Genomic DNA, 17,761 nt, shown 5'->3' on the forward strand with positions numbered 1-17,761 from the left:
TGATTTTTCTGTTGATTTTTCAGCAGGTAAAATATGATTTTTTAGGTAAATTACACATAAATTAGGTTATTCAGAAATTCTGTTGGCATGTTCAAAGCTGAAAACTTCATTTCCCAGAAACCCTCTATCAAATTTCAACATTATACTTCTGAATCTCTCTAAAATACCATTTAAATACTATATATTTTGGAATAACACATTGCAAATTCACTATGCTGACCTCACTGATATTTAAAAATACAATAATACCAATAGATACACTGTCACTTCCCTGTTCTGTGTCTGTCTCCCATGATTCTCCGCGCTGCACGTCGATGAATATTAATAAAGCTGCGTGTCTGTCGACAGCCTCACGCGACGTTCGATTGGCAGACGTTCCAGAGTCTCATTAATATTCAGCAGCAGTTCCTCAACGTCAGCGTGCAGCCAGTGCTCAGCGTCAAAGCACGGAGCGCTTATAGCAGAACGCGTCAGTGAGAATTATTATATAGATGGTGCATTTCTCCGTGGACTTTCTGCACAACAGTCACTCTTTGGGTTACCAGAGTAAAGCGGTCTACGAGGAAAACATGTGCAACACAGAGGAGAGGTGAGAAAATATACTATTATATTTAATTTTTCACAGTCATGCAACATTTTAATTTCGTGCAAGTTTTTGCAGCTGATGATTATGATTATTTGACATATCTGTTCAGTCTTTTGATATGCCATTAATATCATAAATGCCTATTTAAATGCACACATAAACTTGATTTATTAAATAATTCAGAACATTAATATTTATTTTAAATATTTATTACATAATATAAAATATTTAAATATAATTAAACGTTCTACAATATAATTTTCCCTTTACATAATTGTATAATTATATTTTCAGTAATATTTCACATTGAAATCTATTTGATGCTTTGTTTGGATATAGAAATGTCATGCATGTAAATCATGAATGGGCATGATTTATTGTGATGTTCTGAAGGATCAGACTCACAGACAGTTATCAAAGCGGATTTAATGTCGAGCAGACAGATGAGTGCGCGTGAGAGAGAGAACTGATGCTATAAATATTTCATCCATAACCCCATCAACTCAATTAGAATTCATGAGCTTGTAACAGAACCAAATCGCTCGCCTTGCCCCAAAGTTCATTAGTTTTCCTAAACAATCTAATTTCTCCTTTGCAATTTCTTAATCTGGATTGAGGATGGAAAACCCAGCACAGATCACCTGCAAGCATGCTGTTGTGAAACTCTGGACACCATCAGCAGTTGTTTTTGTTTTTGTAACAAGATTAGTGCAAGTTCAGGTGAGAAGCTGATAAACCACATTAAACCTGAGATTTAAGGTATTCTGAGCGAGGAATACGGGGACAGAACATTAGATAAACATTACATAAGACAGTACCTGGAAAGTTCTGTTGTTCAGCTGCAACATCACTGCAGTGGCCCTGTTTATAGAACCATTCACAATTCAAACATCACTGTGAATTCATTGCATTGAATTAATATTCATATTTCCTCCAAATCCATCCACACTTACATTTCATGCAAAGTCTTGTTTCTTAACCTCACGTTCTGTTTGTGTTTTTGTTATTTTACTTGGACTCCATCCAGACCTGCAACACTCAAAAGAGAAACACTTTACTGAAGATTGCAGCAGCACTAAGTCTGACAAAATAGAAACACGGCAGACTTGTTGTCAAAGAAGGCCATTTGCTTGTGGCTTTGTAATCTGATACACGAAAAACACAAACCTGCCATTTCTCCTGTTTAGCGATTGGTCCAAAACACATTCGCTGTGAGTTGAAGGTTGGATGTCACCCTTCGACACTCTCTGTAGCCAAATGATAACTGTTTTCCTGGAAGACTTGCAGTATCCTGTTTTGGTTTTGACTGTTTCCTGGTCCCTCTCCAAACACTCACTAGAGCCAGTAATTACTGCTCTAAAGATTAACCTGAATCTCAGTCTTTAAACAGATCCGGACCCAGTGCGGGTCTAGAGGTCAGCTGGAGTCAGGAATGAAATTCAATGATATTGGATCGTTTTGGAGATGGATTCTGCTTTTGGATTTTATGAATCAAACATTATTCCTATCTTATATTACTGTTGTTCATTATTGGAATTTGAAAAAAAGCCCATTTACACTCTTGAAAATAAATTATTTTTATTAACCTAAAGAACTTTTTGTCCAGTGGAAAGGTTTCATGGATGTTAAAGGTGGAACCAATCATCATGATGCCAATCATCATGCCCTGTGCAACAGACTAGATTGCTATGGCTTTTTGAGGAAATTTTGCTAATAAATTTTCAAGTGATCAATGAAATGACCAAACAGTGCAAAAAAATCAACCACTCAAAATATCCTAATAATATAAGTCTCATGCAAACATTGAGGACACGCATGAAAGTGCAACAATCGAGTTCTTTGCATGTTAAATGAATCCAAGAAAGTCCCAAAGTTTTAGTTTCTTTTTTTTCTTTAAAGTTGTCCTGAATCTCTTTTGATCCAGAGCGTATAATCTGAAACGGTGAAGGGGGGGGAAGGTGCTTGAATGTCAGAGGGTGAAAGTGTCGGCTTTCAAAACAAGCTGACATTTCACTCGCAGATACCCACCGCTTCTATATAGAGACCAGGGGAGGAGAAGGAACAAATAAAGAACATCTCAAAAGTATATTGAAAAATCAGTCATACTAATTCTTTGTGCTTAAGGAACAACATCTGTAGAGTAACCAAATACAGAAAGTAAACATCCTCGGTAACAGCTTCACCTGTTTTCATGTGGTCACCATGCAGATTTTGTCACCTGGGTTACGTTCAGTTACCAGGGCACAGAAAGCACTACGCCTCCCTCCTTTCTTTTGCCTGCTGGGTAATCTGGCTCATGAGACGTGAAAAAGCACCCTGGCTTTGAACAGCCATTTCATTTGTGCCAGCGTGCTGTAACCATGTCATTGATGGCTGTCAGCTGATAATGGCATAAAATATCAATGTTCTGTTTCCTGATCAGCACACTGGCAATAAGTGATCATGAGATCTCCATAAACAGGGCTGTTTTGAAAAGTGGGAATGCTTTCAATCATGAGAGATTTATGCTGGCTTCAGATGAGACATCAGATCCAAAGATCTCCCAATGTGTCATGGGGACGTAAATGTCTGTTATTACCATCTCTAAAAGCCAGTGCTGTAACTCAAGCCCCCTGGGATGTGAAATGTTCTCAGCCAAGCTGCTATTTACAGACTTGTTTTCAAATCATGTGCTTGTTTGTGATCTGCACGAACTGCCTCCCTTCTGTCTCGTTGAAAGTGAAACATCTGTCTCCAAGAACCTAAATGTCGCTGCTTACCATTAATGTAAATATGACATCGGGTCAGTTTACGCTCGTCCACTGTGACCTGATGCAGTTTGTGCAAAATCAGTAGCCTACTTGTTTTCCATAAAGTCTTAGATGTTGGCCTCCTGAAACTCCAAAAATGCTCATTGCAAGGCTTTTTCAAGCCAACATCAAAGTTTGTCTTGACAAACTTTATCTTGTTAGGAACGTTAGAATGTTGCCAAGTTAGTGTTGGGCTAACAAAAAGCTGCATACCTTTCTGGAATTAGTGTGAAGGGCGTGATATTAGTACACCATTTGTTTTTCTCCAGTTGAATGTCTCAAGTGCTGCCATAGTCTGTAATCAGAGAACTGAGTGTTAATGTGAAAACAGTGCTGCAGAAAATATTACAAGGTGACAGCATCTGATAAGGCATAAAAAGAAATACAGAGAGAGTGAGGCTTTAAAAGTGCCAACATTTCTGTGAAGCAGACAGTCAGACTGTTGTTATGCTATTGGCAGGATGGGTATCTGTTATCAGCTGGCACCCTGAGGCCTGTGCCAAGCTGCGTCATGCACTCGACTCATGATTCTGGAGACAAACAGAGTGAAGGAAGCTTTTAGAAGCCAATTTTTGTTAATGCACTTGAGGATAAACTTACACAGCTTTAAAATGATCTGTCTCTCTCTGTCTTGTAGTTGTGCCGTTCTGGGCTCGAGGCAGCAGGCTCCAGGGCCTCTGTGGTGCTCCTGATGCCCCTCTCCCACTAACGAAGATCCCGGGTGGGCGAGGGACAGGCAGGGATCTCCCTCACAGCGTACTGCACAAGGTAAGAACACAGATTTGTACAATTTTCACATTTTAACATTAAGCTTAGTTCACCCAAAAATGAAACAATTACTGAAAATGTACTCACCCTTAAGGCTGTCCAAGAGTTTGTTTTGGAGATTTGGAGAACTATAGCATCACATCACTTGCTCACCAACAGATCCTCTGCAGTGAATGGGTGCCGTCAGAATGAGAGACCAAACAGCTGATAAAAACACCAGAATTATCCACAAGTAATCCATACAACTCCAGTCCATCAGTTAATGTCTTGTGAAGTGAAATGCTGTGTAATAAACAAATCCATCATTAAGACACTTTAATTTTAAACCATAGCTTCTGGACAAAATATTAGTCCCTAATTCATAATAATGCTTCCTCCCATGACATATTCATTTAGAACTGTTTTGGGCTGCTTGTAAATGGTGCTTGATCTGTGCATATTTCTCTCCTGATTCAAACATGTTGAGTTTTTTTATTTGAAGAAAGCAAAATTACGGATGGAGGACTCAAAGTTAAAAACATCTTGATGGATTTGTTTATTACAAACTTTATACTTCACAAGGCATTTTTATCAGTTGTTTGGACTCTCATTTTGACTGCACCCATTCACTGCAGATCCACTGGTGAAGTAAGCATGTGATGTGAAGTAATACAATTAAGATATAGACCTTGTAATGAAATACACTGTTTTTAACACAATATTTACTCAACATTTTAGAATATCAGTAGATATATTAGTTAATCAATACTTTACAGTAGACAAAATGGGATGCAGTCCATCTCAGTTTACTACTTTACTACCACAGCATGATCCTAAATTAAAAACCCTAAACAGTAAATGAATACTTTAGTCAGTAAGACACTGGGGCGGCAAACCATGCCATTTCCAAAAAACACACACAGACAACCAGCCCAAGGGAGGAGACTGGTGTGAAGAGATCTCTAGAGCTTGTTATTTGTCACGTAGCTCTGTGCCATATTTACAGCTAGAGTTTCCATCTGGCCTACATACGCACGGTGTTGGCACTTGGTACTCCAGCTCTGAATACAGCTGACCATGTGTGTGAGACTATAGATGTCAGTACTGTCTGTGTGCAGACATGTGACCGTCTCAAAAAGGTTGAGGTTTTGGATCACGCACACCTGTGAAACGGTCTATTGTGCAAGTGACTTTTGGCTGCTCTTGAGCTCATTTTTTATATCAATTGATTTTGTTTAAATATACCACTCTGGTAACATTTAGACAAAATCAATTGAAAAGGTATAGGATAACACTGGGTTCATTACCAAAAATACTCCCACATTACCGAGGGTATTTCCAACTCACAATGCGATACATGTTGCACTACAGATGTCACAATTCAATACAATGTAGCTCTCCCGTCTGAGAACTGGGTTCAAGGCTGCTGTCTAAAGTCTACATTTAAAAGGATAGTTCACCCAAAAATGAAAATTCTGTCATTAAGTACTCACCCTCATGTCGTTCCAAACCCATAAGATTTTCGTTCATCTTTGGAACACAAATTAAGATATTTTTGATGAAATCCGAGAGCTTTCTGACCCTGCACAGACAACAATGAAACTACCACATTCTAGGCCCAGGAAGGTAGTAAGGACATTGTTACAATTGTCCATTTGTCATCAGCGGCTCAACAGTAATTCTTTTTGAGCGCAAAGAAAACAAAAATAACGAGGTTTACGGGTTTGAAACGACATGAGGGTGAGTAATTAATGACATAATTTTCATTTTTGGGTGAACTATCTCTTTAACCGTTGGAAATTATATGTGTATCATAAAAAAAAAATATTGCTATTTATATATTTCTAGGGACAAATATGGATGCTATATTGTGAGAATAAGACTATGCTAATTCATGCAACAGCAATTGTGTCATTAGGTTACATTTTTGGAGAAACATTAATGGCACAGTTGATATTTAAACAAAACGTAACTGAGATCTCCATTAGGACTAAAGAGCTAAAGAACAACCTTTGTGCTAACATTTACTTTTGGGCTCTTATAAATAACATTTTGAAAACAAGCTTGTGTGTAAACTCTATGTGCCTATGTCTCCTCCAGGACGAAAAGTTGACAGTGACCCAGGTGGGGTCGGTAAGCGGCGCGCCCCCTGTCCTGCACTTCCAGTACCAGTTAAGCGAGCGACGGTCCTCCTGCTGGGACACGGTTCTGTCGGACGACGCACTCTACCTGGAAATCCCCGCTGGAGCTCTTCACAGTGGCAGCAGAGAAGGGTACGTTGGGTTAATAGCCTGTCATCGTGCAGCTCTATATTGAAGATGACAGCAGAACCATATCCATCTGTCTCTCTTTAACAGACAGTTTTAGGTCACAGTAGAACGAACGGGTGGTTTAATTTTAGTCAAAAGCAGCTCGAGTTGGTTTTCCATGTGACGTTTCATCACTGGTATGAAGCTGTAAAATATGCATGATGAAAGTTCTTCCAGTAATTTCTCATTTAAGTCCATCACGTCCAGGCATGTGCTGTCTGTGAGGTCACTGCTGGCATTAAAACAGAGTGTTTTACCTTCAACAAGCAGGTGGTGGACTGTCAGAAAGCATTAAATATGTGTGTGTGTTGCTCTGTGGCTAGTACATCTGCATTATTACATAAGGCAGACATTATGTAAAAGCAGCAGTGCGTCACCATCTCTGTCTCTCTCATTATGCTGCAGTTTCACCAGGCTGTTGGAGTTTGCAGAGGAGCAGTTGAAAGTCAGCTACGTGTTCCTGTGGCTTCAGAAAAACAGAGACGATCGATGTAAGATACATTTAAACACGATAAAGAAGTATTCTACCAAAAAAATAATAAAATTAAATTCTGTCATCATTGACTCACCCTCATGTTGTACCAATTCAATATGATTTAAAGCACAGTTTGCACCAAAAACCAATGCTTGATAACATTCTGTTAATTATAAACATGCGCTGCAGATTTGTCGTCTGTCACTTTAAATACTTGTGCGCTTTAAAGAAGTAAGGATTCTGATTGGCTGTAAATGTCATTAATTGCTCATCGATATCCAACAATATTGTTTTTCTGTCGTTATCGATATATTTGTGGTGTGGACTCATACAACTTCATAGTTATTGTTAAAGTTATCATCTTGGTGTGAACTGGACTTTATTTTCTTCTGTGCAACACAACCAGAGATATTTTACGTTTTTTCATCCATAATGGAAAGCAAAGTTGGATTCCAAAAATATGGCTCATCCATCACTTTTATGATGCTTTTTGTCATTTTTGGAGCTTGACAGCCTTATGACTGCGATAAAAGAGATTGTTTCAAATCAGCTTCACAGAAATAAACAGGAAAATAACAGAATCAGCAACGCAAACTTATTCAAATGAGTTAAATTTAAATTCTGCTGTAATGCAGCTCTATAAAAAAAACAATAGTGACATTATTCAGCTCAAGTCAGTTTAGTATTCATTCAGTTCAGCTAAATAACTGTAAAGTTCAGTGGCAAGGAACCTAAACTCCATCACTGAGAGGATTGATGTTCCCTCTAAAAACATACATTTTCAACATGAGAGTGAGTAAATGATAATAGAACTTTCATTTGGGTTATTTAATCATTTAAATTGAATAATGAGTCTGATACCATAATTCACTAAACAAGGAACTGTCTTTGTCTCTACTTGTGCAGTGTCCATTATGAAGACCTTCCACTACATGGGTTTTGAAGTGGTGAAACCAGGTCATCCACTGGTGCCACCCCGGCCTGATCTTCTCTTTATGGTCTATTCCATAGACAGCAGCAGTTCTGATGAAGAGTGACCATCACACTCTCGCTCACTCTTAAAATGCCCCCACCCCACTTCCTCCCCCTCTATACCTCTGCATCAGTGACTTTTAAGACAGGGGGAGGGGCGAAGCTGGGCCAACTAACACTCTGATTGGTTCAGTTTCCATTATTATCCCACCGATCGGTTCTGATTGGTCGTTCCATCAGCAGGTGGGTTGGTGCTAAAGCAGAAATCTAGCATATCCTCTCTGTTAATTCACACCATATATCAAACTGTCTATACTGTTGTGTACACTATGTATAGAACATTCAGAACAGGATACAGATTGCAGACATAGTAACGATAGTTTTTACAGAAGGGAATGTATTTGTAACCGGTTGTAGACTGTTTCCGGTGGCTGATAATGGTGAATCAGGATTTTTTGGTTTGTTTATTCCAGGTCTTCTCTGTTTTACTCTTCTTTAGACGTTTCAGCTAAAACTTTCACTTGTTAATCATTCAATGTTCTCAGAGGAAACAAGCTGAATAGCTCTTAGTAACTAAGACTCGACTCACTTCAGCAGCGTAGTTCGCCCTTCGAACACTCATTAGGATTCATGCTGTGTTCCATTCAATTGAGAATGTTTGAATTTCTAGCTTCCAATATAGAAAAGTGCAATAGAATGCAAAGTTGGACTTCAGACTTTTATGAAAACTGCTATTTCATGATGTGCACAGCTCACTGTTGACGATCACACATCTGCACATTACCATTTTATATACATCATCCAAACGTCATGCAATAAATGTTTAAGTATAAGAAATATCTTTCAATATTGGATGGAACGCAGCATTCTAGCGTAAGTTCCTCAAAACTGTGCATCATTCCAGACCCCAACAAGGCACTTGAGTGTAAGTTTAGATTGAGTTTTAGTTGAATTTTTTCTGAGTCTGGTTGTGAGGTTTGCTTTTCAAGAATTCTTTGAGTAGAAGTTGTTCAATCAGGCCTGTTGCTTTTACTCTTTAAAACAAAGCCAGACTTGAAAACTTCTAGATGCATGAGCATGTTTGTGATGAAATCATTCTGGTTTTAGAAATCCCGAAGGTCCTTATTTTTATTTAGGGAGATGCAGAGGTCTTCTGCGTGAGTCTTACCGTAGTCCATCACACCTTTTGTCTTCATCATCCCAAACCAAAAGGAAACATGAGAGCAAACCAACCCCACCCTCTGCCCCTCAGGGGCTTTAACACAAGCACTTTAGGAAAACACAAGCAATTCAGCCGACGGTGCATTGCACATTCATTACAGAGAGATGTGCATTGAGCTGTCAAGATGTCTTGCAGTGTTTAGTGAACTTGACATACTTGCCAAAGATAATGGTCTCCATTCAAAGAGAACGCCTCAAGTTTCATTCAGATAAGACTGGTGAATCTACCGTAGCAGCACCTTCAGATAGCAGGCTCGGTCCCAGTGTAGTCAGGTATAACATGCAAAAACATTCCCTGAAATGGAAGCCTCTGTTTCTTTAATACTTGGTCATCTCTGTGGAAATTAGGTGCAATGAATCCAGTTCTGTATACTTCTCAGCAGGGTGGCCTTTAGGTTTTGCATGTGTAAATAGATCTTACCTTTCCTCATGGGCTGTGACAATAAGCTTTTAGAGAATGTTTTTTGTTCATTCACTTAAATTTTATTTTTATCTATATGATTTATTTTGTCTATACCGATTGATTTTTTTGTAGTGCAGAATTTAGAGTAAATCAGATATCATTTAATGACAATCTACACTTGTATACCTTGAACTTTTTCCTTATGTCCAAATAAAACACGTGATAAAACAAAACTTCATGACGTACCTGTTTTTCTTTCACAAATAAAATTTGATTATTCCAGATGAATTCTTTGTCAGAAATTAGCTATTGAAGTTGAATAAAAAGTGGGGAAAAAAGGTGAACTTTAAGACTAAACTATTGCAACTAAAGTAAAACTTAATAAATGTGTACTTACCGGGTTTTTTGGGGGGTCTTCTATGGAAAAATGGTCGATATTTATTGAAATAATATAATTCATAGTTCTCAAATGTCATTCACATTAAAACAGAAAATGGTCTTCTTGGTCTTCAGAAAATGGTGTTCTTCCAATCAGTGACAAGGAATCTATTAAACATAGCTATCCTAATTAAGATTTAGTTGCTAACTTGCTATAGTACAATTTAATTTGTACACATTGTGTGTAATGTTAATAAAAAACAGATAAAATTCACCAGAAAACACTACTCATTTAGTATGTTTATAAGCTGACAGCTACAACCAAACTACATTTCCCATCATTCTCTGAGGCAGCACAATAATACAATACACGAGCATAAATAACACACATTCATGGCAAAATTAATCACACTAATTTATAAAATGTCCATGTTTATCTGACAAGAAACAATCGTAATCAATTGCTTAACGACTGCAGTTTTTTTCTGTGTTGGCATATTTACAATTTATTGCTTTTTACCAGAAGATGAAGACTGTAAATATCAAATCTAAGCTTTAAATTGGGTTAGAAATACACTAGCTATGTTGATCTCAAAGCTAACACAAATAGACTGAACCTAAAACTCTAATATGCTTGCTTGCTTATTTCTAAAGCTCACTTAAATTTATTTATTCATGACTTCATGGCATCTTGGAAAAAAAAAAAAAAAAAAATCTGAAACCAATTTATTTTGGAGGTACCTTCATTCAGAAACTCCCGTTGACAGACTGAACTGGAGAGCGTCTGTCGCTGTAAACAGACCTACAGGCCATATGCACTTAACGATCCGTGCTGGGTTACATCATAGTAATCCCGTCCATTAAAATGACCTACATTCTCTCAGTCTGGAACACGTTAAGATTTTTGTGCTGCCGGGTTACTGTGCGAGCTCGTCCTTGTGTTCAGGTCTGACCTCTGAGACCGTAATCCGTTCCCGCGCTTATGCAACACGTGCCGAATTTTCCCGCGGTTCTTAGAAAGCGAGTCAGAGTCAGTCAGAGATTTGATTAATCCCCCATAAAAGACTCACTCTTTGATATAAGAGTCTTAACTCTTACACCACACACAGAATGTTTTTCTATTTGGAAGTATCTTGTGACAATTTAGTGTCATTTCTATAGCGCTTTAAAGTAGTATAGTAACCAGTTTCACTAAATGTGTTAAATTCAATATGGCATCTAACCTGATTAATGTCTATAAGTTATAAATTGTCAAAGATTATATGTACATACACATATTGTATGTAGTACAATTGACCAGCATCAATGTCGTTTCATGGTTACCGAAATGCAGTCTTAGCCCACACCAACCTGAAAACTCTTAGTTACACAACACTCACATTAGAGGCAGAGATTTCCAGATGAACGCTTTTACATTTTATCTATTATTCAACATAAAACCACCAGATGTGGACATTGAGGAACCTTCTAGAATTTTCTCAGAATGTGCATTCGATTTGAAGAAACAAAACTACTAGACATGTTTATCTTTTCGTTTTGTGTTTAATAAAGAAAATGACAGATTGACAGACAGAGCAATATGAATTTCTCTGGGAATCCCAGTGGGCGTTTGCATTTTAATAGAAAACAAGTGCATGTGTTTTATTTGTCTTTCTCCTTCTGTTCTTTCTCTTTCTTGTCTTTCTCTGCTTTGGCCTCTTCTGCTTCGTGCTTCTTGATGAGTTCTTCCACTTCCTTCTGCTTGAGGACTTTGATTCTGGTCTTGCCGTTCTCTCTTGTCAGTGTGGCGATCTCCACTTTGAAGATGGACAGAAAAAGGGAGCAATTAGATTTTTGTCAAATATATATATATGACACAAAGTCACAAATGCACCAAAAATTCCTAAAATTGTTAATAGATAGTTAACTGACTTATTTTGTTGCTGCATGACCATTTTGACTGCAGTGTGTTTGTTACCGCAATTCAGCACGTGATCAGCTGTATTAAGCTGAGAGCTCAGATGGATTGTGGGTCTGTACATGGTGTCATTATCATTCATAATGCAAAGTCTGCTCTCCGCTAGACTGCCTCAATCTACCAGCCCTCGTCTGCATGCTAAAACATTTATTCCATCTCCGTATTTCCAAACACACACCTTTCTCTGCTGAGAGCTTGCTGACGTCCATGGTCTTGTTCAGCACTTTGACGGCGAGAGCGAGGGCAGAAGACAGAGTCATCTCTCCCTCTTTAAAGTCCTGCTTCAGCATTGACACAGCAGCCTGAAACACACAGACACACTTTACGTTTCTGAATGTTTTCATATCTTTTTTTTTTTTTTGTCAGAGTTCAGAACAGAAGTCATGAATTACGGACAGGTGCCTTGTCGCCATCTACTGGCCAAATCATGATATTACAGTACACTAGTAGATGGACATTGTGATGTCCGACTTGTCTTTTTTTTTCAGTTTATTTTTTAAGCAGCATGAACAAATCACTCAACTTTAAGAAGAAACATTGATTCCAACATGCAGCCCCACAGTTTTACAAAGAAAGTAATATTTGACACAATCTACATGCTTAATCAGTGACAAAAGGCGGTATAACATGTAAAATGCTTTTTGAGGATATAACTAGTAGTTTTTTTCTTGCAAATTCTGTGTTGATTTTGAGGGGAAAATCTGATACATTTTAATATATGTTAAATAGAGCTGAGAATACTACACTTTTATTGGTTTCTGAAATAATCAAATTAGCCAAAACGTTCAATAAATACTCAAAATATTATACACCACTGTTCAAAAGTTTGAGCAGTTACGTTTTTTTTTTTTTTTAAAGACCAAAGTTAATTTGACCAAAGTAAAACTGTATTGTGAAATGTTTTTTTTTTTTTTTCCAATTTAAATTAACTGCTTTTTATTTTATTATATTTTAAAATGTAATTTATTTCTGTGATGCAAAGCTGAATTTGCAGCATCATTACTCTGGTCTTCAGTGTCACATGACCCTTCAGAAAACATTCTATAAAAAATATTATTATTATTAATAATGTTGAAAACAGTTGTGCTGCTTAACATTTTTGTGAAAACGGCGATACTTTTTCCCAGGACTGCTTTATTAATAGAAAGTTCAAAAGAACAGCATGTATTTGAAATAGAAATCTTTTGTAAAATTATGAATGTCTTTACTGTCACGGTTGATTACCTTAAATGGGGGGGTACAATGCTGTTTTATGCATTCAGAGTTGTTTACACTGTTAAAGAGTTGGATTCTGGTACTAAGCATGGACAAAGTTTCAAAAAACAATTTGGATGTATAACAGTATTTCTGTGCCAAAAATCTTACTTCCGGGTTCATACAGGTTTCGGAGAGTATTTTCGATCATGGCTCTTGATGACTTAAACGAGGGTGGAACTCCTTATATGGGCATTTCTCCTGGAAGAACGCGCCCGTGCACACATCGACCAGAGTCAGAGCGCGCTTCAACACTGCACGGGACTCGCTCGGGAAGAATGTCTCTAAAGAAGTGTTTTTGGTTGTAAGGGAAAGATAACATTGTTCAGCTCCCGAAGAACCCAGCGTTACGTAAACAGTGGATGCAGTTTGTTTTTTCGGGGCAGCAACAGAGTTTCTCAAGTGTGTTTGTTGATGAACGTTTTGTAAACAAGGCCCAGTTTGACGCTGGATTTGCACATCGTTTGATACTGAAAGATGGAGCAGTCCCAGCGATAAAAGACCCCGGTCATGATTCAGAACTGCAGACGGTAAGTGAAACGGCATCAAATGTCTCTTTTTTTTTTTTTTCCCCAATCGGTGCTCAAGTGCTCGTCACACTTTAGCTCCGCCCACGGCTCGCCTCCAGGAGCTCGGCTTTTATTGGAGAGAATCGTAAAGCTGTATCTTTCATTTATAAATATGATAAAACTAAAGACTTTTTGGAGATATGAAGGATGCAGTACTACTCTATAGGTACTCAAGATTAACATGAGATTGAGTGAAACTGTGTGTTATGCCCCCTTTAATTCAGCCTAGCTGAATGAAAGAATTAATTTCTTCTTCAAAAAAAAAGCCTAGTAATGACTATTTTTCTATTTTTGAACTGATTCATTAAATCAAATGATTCATATGAACTAGTTGGACAGATTCAGTGTGTCATAAGTTCAAACAGGACAATGAAGCGTTCGTTTACTCTGTTTCCAGCATAAGAATCTGAATGCGTGCGCTTCACTCACTGCGCTGTTGTTGCCGATGCAAGTGGCTTTCCAGCCTCCATAGTTTCCGCTGGGGTCACTCTGATAGAGCTGGAAGCCGTAGTGTTTGTCCCATCCCATATACAGCAGAGACACACCAAAGGGCCTTTTACCTGACAAAACACACGTACGGTTTATATTCCACAGCCCAAACCTTCACCAGGATCACGTTAGAAATAGATTAAAATATACCTCCAAACTGTGTGTAAGCCTGTTTGATGTCACACAGCGCAGTAACCAGCTGCTCGCAGGGAATGGGCTCCTGATACTGCAGCAGGTACCTGCACAAACATCACATGCTACATCAATATTAAGACTCTCATATGCACAATAAACCAATTTTGTCTTATAATAACTAGGGTTGTCAGTTTAACGTGTTAGCTTAATTAATTAGTTATGCAAAAATAATGCGATTCAAATATTTAACGCACTGGCCCCGCCCCCAGACCTGTACGTCATCTTACATTTCATACAGTTGACAAATATGATGCAGGGCAACAACTCCATAAATGCAGTTATGCCCTAAAATTCAAGATATTGGGGCAAAAATGCTCCTGTATGAGTTTCTGTCTCATATTTATATCACATGATAAGCGATATCACACGAGCAGCGAGAGCAATATCACATGAGAGCCGTTTGTCCTGAATATAACGAGTGCATGTGTGATTTTATACAACAGTACAGTAAATAAGAAGTTAATATTATGTTATATTTTAAACAATATTGTCTGTTTTTGCTCAGTTTTGCCGACAAAAATGTTACCTATAAAGCCACAGCAGAACTGTTGTGCATCTGTGAGCAACATAGTTAGTTCAGTTTAGTTTCTGAATGAATCGGGTGAATCGATGATTTATAAAGTGAGCCATTTACTGAATTCCTGAATGAATCAGCTGTTTGAACAAATCGAATGAATGAATGAATGACTCAAAGACATTTACCGCATAATCTGGCAGTTTTAGTTTCTTATTTAGACTATAATTTCATTAAAAAATGAAAATAATAATAATAAATATTAAAACATTAAAGGGATAGTCCACCCCAAAAAATTTTAATTGTCATCTGTCATCTCAAATTATCTTCTGTTATGTTCCATAGTTTATGTTAGGCCGTTATAGCCTAAATGTTTACGTATAATACATTATATGTTAAATCAAATCAAATATTTCTTTCTAAAGCTACAATTTGTGATGTCTACTTGATACTTTCTCATTTAACACAACAATAGCTATTTTCACAGTCAAATTTATTTTGTGATTCATTAGATTAATTAATCGACACATCATGTAATTAATTAGATTAAAAATTTGAATCGAATGACAGCCCTAATAACAAAAGTGCAGTCTTCAGCAGGAGTCAAAGTGATGCTTCACTCACCTCTGTGCGATGAGTCTCAGCTCGTTTGTGAGGACGTTGGCATCTGATGTAATTCCCGCTACACTGCATGCCATGTCTCTGCATTACAGAATCACCATACATCAATGCTGCTAGAATTTTTTTTTTTATTACTTTTCAAATATCAATGCAATTCCTCCCATATCAGAGCTAAATAATCATTGCTTCCTTTAAAAAAAAAAAAGACAAAAAGCTCATATCACATGCTTAAATATTTAGCTAAAAGTTAAAATAAACTGGAAATATAAAATAACAGCTCATTCAAATATTAACAAACACCATAATAATATATAAACAATACTAAATTAACACTGCCATAAAGAGATTTGCCAAAGACAGAAATGTAATTAAATATTAATTCTAATATTAAAAAATGCAGTAGTATTTATTTCAAATATTAAAAATTAATGCATTTTCTCCCATACCAGAGCTAAAAAAGATAACGATCTTTAGCATTATCTACAGAAATAAAATAGAAAAATCTAAATATGAATAAAGACTATAATTTAATTAGAACTTCAGCTTCTCTTGGGAAACCTCAAATGCCATAATTATGAAATTATTTGTGTTCAAGTAATCCTGAGAATAATTTTAAGGCCACATAAATGACTTGAATTTGAATTATTGGACTCACTCATTGAGTTTGTAAATCTTCTCGGAGAAGAACACCTCGTCCAGAAGTTTGTGGATGTTCCTCCTCTCTGCCGCCAGCAGCACGCCGTCATTGGCCAGGATGCCCAGACAGGTGCCAGCGTGACCGATGGCCTCCATGGCATATTCTACCTGATACAGACGACCTGCCAACAACACAACACTCACAAACTGAGACCTTCTCCAAATGACAACAAATCAACATTTAGAATAATAAGAACACACAATAAAAATAATAAAATAGTGATATGGGGGCTCTCACCCTCTGGAGAGAAGATAGTCGTCCTTGAGTCATATCTCCGAGACTGTTAAACAAAACAAAAAACAAATTGTGAATCGTTGTGATAAGAACATATAGCAAATCAATATTAAACTGGATTAAAAATAGATTAATAAAATCCACAAATAATGCAACACTTACCATTATGCCCTTAAATAAAATGAATCCTGCAAACAGGAGAAAATATGCTTAATTGATCAGCAACAAATTCCACATACATTAATATTTATAATTATTATATTTATTACATTTAATAATTTGTTGATTTGCGCTGCTGTCAGAATCTAAAGAACTTAACTTGCACACTCATAGAGCAACAAAATGAAACAGAAAGTAGCAGAAAACAACTATAACCGACATCCAGCCTACTAGATACACTTATTTTACAGTCTTAGATTAATTTAAACGAGAAACGTAAGCATAAATATGAATTTTAAAGCTGCTTTCAGTTTCTCCTGTATGAATGTGTTTTAGCTTTAGCATTAGCACCTGCATAACAGCATGAAGCAGCAACTTTTCATTTAATTTAAATATATCCTACGCTCAATTAATCTTACATCTGTTTAGCTTTTCACACACGCACAGAAGGCTTTACTTTGTAATGGGCATCATATATAGTGTGTAAAATATAGCAAAGTATAATTATTTTCATACCTAAAGCCTGAGTTCGCGCTGCCTGTTCACTGCTGCGACTCCGACTCCGCTAAAGAATCTCACTGCAGCGAGAAGCGCGTCCACTCTGGATTCACTTCCATGGACGGTCACGTGTGCTACGTGAAGCACTGTGATTGGTTTCCTTTCTTTAGTTAGCGGAAGTGCTCGCAATTTAGCTTTTTACGTTGTTTAATATTATTAATTTTATGTTAAAATTAAAACATAAAAAAGAACTGGTTCATAAAAGTCATGTATTTGGGAAATCAGACTACAGTAGTCGAACGGTACATTTTTGGTTCATAAGAATAATTAGTTTCTACCGTCTGCTTACAGGTTCTTTGTGCTGATGAGAGTGGGTGAGCTAGATTGTACATCCTACAGAAATGAATCGTTCAGTTCCACAGCGCCCCTAGCGTAAGGGAAGCTACAATGCCATACATTTTATCATAAAGTACCAACTGTGAATATTTCAGAGCATATTTTAAACCAAAAATCTATTCCAAATTGCATATTAAAATACTTCAAATCATTTCAGATAATTAAATCTAATTTTACAATTGAATATTAAATACTTAAAATACAAAGATTAAATGAAATATTCTGTCATGCTACAAATAATTGGTTCACAAGAGTCATTTGCTTGCGATTTGGACACTGATTACCCCGTATGTTTGTG

General features: G+C 37.1%; 2 protein-coding genes across 2 annotated transcripts; one reads left to right on the top strand and one right to left on the bottom strand.

The window, feature by feature from the left end:
* Nucleotides 1-271: 271 nt before the first annotated feature.
* Nucleotides 272-9,752, top strand: oaz2a (ornithine decarboxylase antizyme 2a). The gene is given in 6 exon segments (XM_058768118.1): nucleotides 272-589; nucleotides 4,013-4,064; nucleotides 4,066-4,143; nucleotides 6,223-6,395; nucleotides 6,837-6,922; nucleotides 7,813-9,752. Coding segments are annotated over 6 exon segments (618 nt in total). The 5' UTR covers nucleotides 272-491; the 3' UTR covers nucleotides 7,944-9,752.
* A 1,650-nt stretch (nucleotides 9,753-11,402) lies between these two features.
* psma4 (proteasome 20S subunit alpha 4) lies at nucleotides 11,403-17,201 on the bottom strand. Its single transcript, XM_058768117.1, has 9 exons — nucleotides 17,086-17,201; nucleotides 16,573-16,598; nucleotides 16,414-16,456; nucleotides 16,135-16,297; nucleotides 15,483-15,560; nucleotides 14,300-14,388; nucleotides 14,090-14,220; nucleotides 12,016-12,139; nucleotides 11,403-11,676 (listed from the first exon to the last, which is right to left on the bottom strand). The coding sequence occupies exons 2-9, from the start codon at nucleotides 16,573-16,575 to the stop codon at nucleotides 11,522-11,524; spliced, it is 786 nt and encodes a 261-aa protein (XP_058624100.1). The 5' UTR covers nucleotides 16,576-16,598; nucleotides 17,086-17,201; the 3' UTR covers nucleotides 11,403-11,521.
* Nucleotides 17,202-17,761: the final 560 nt, after the last annotated feature.

This window comes from Onychostoma macrolepis, chromosome 25 (genome assembly GCF_012432095.1).
Source record: "Onychostoma macrolepis isolate SWU-2019 chromosome 25, ASM1243209v1, whole genome shotgun sequence".
NCBI lineage: Eukaryota > Metazoa > Chordata > Actinopteri > Cypriniformes > Cyprinidae > Onychostoma > Onychostoma macrolepis.

Coding starts and splice junctions, on each gene's coding strand:
- psma4 (XM_058768117.1), bottom strand. Junction 15,561..16,134: donor AAGATTTACAAACTCAATGA/GTGAGTCCAATA, acceptor TCTGTAATGCAG/AGACATGGCATGCAGTGTAG. Junction 14,221..14,299: donor GGCTTACACACAGTTTGGAG/GTATATTTTAAT, acceptor GTGTTTTGTCAG/GTAAAAGGCCCTTTGGTGTG.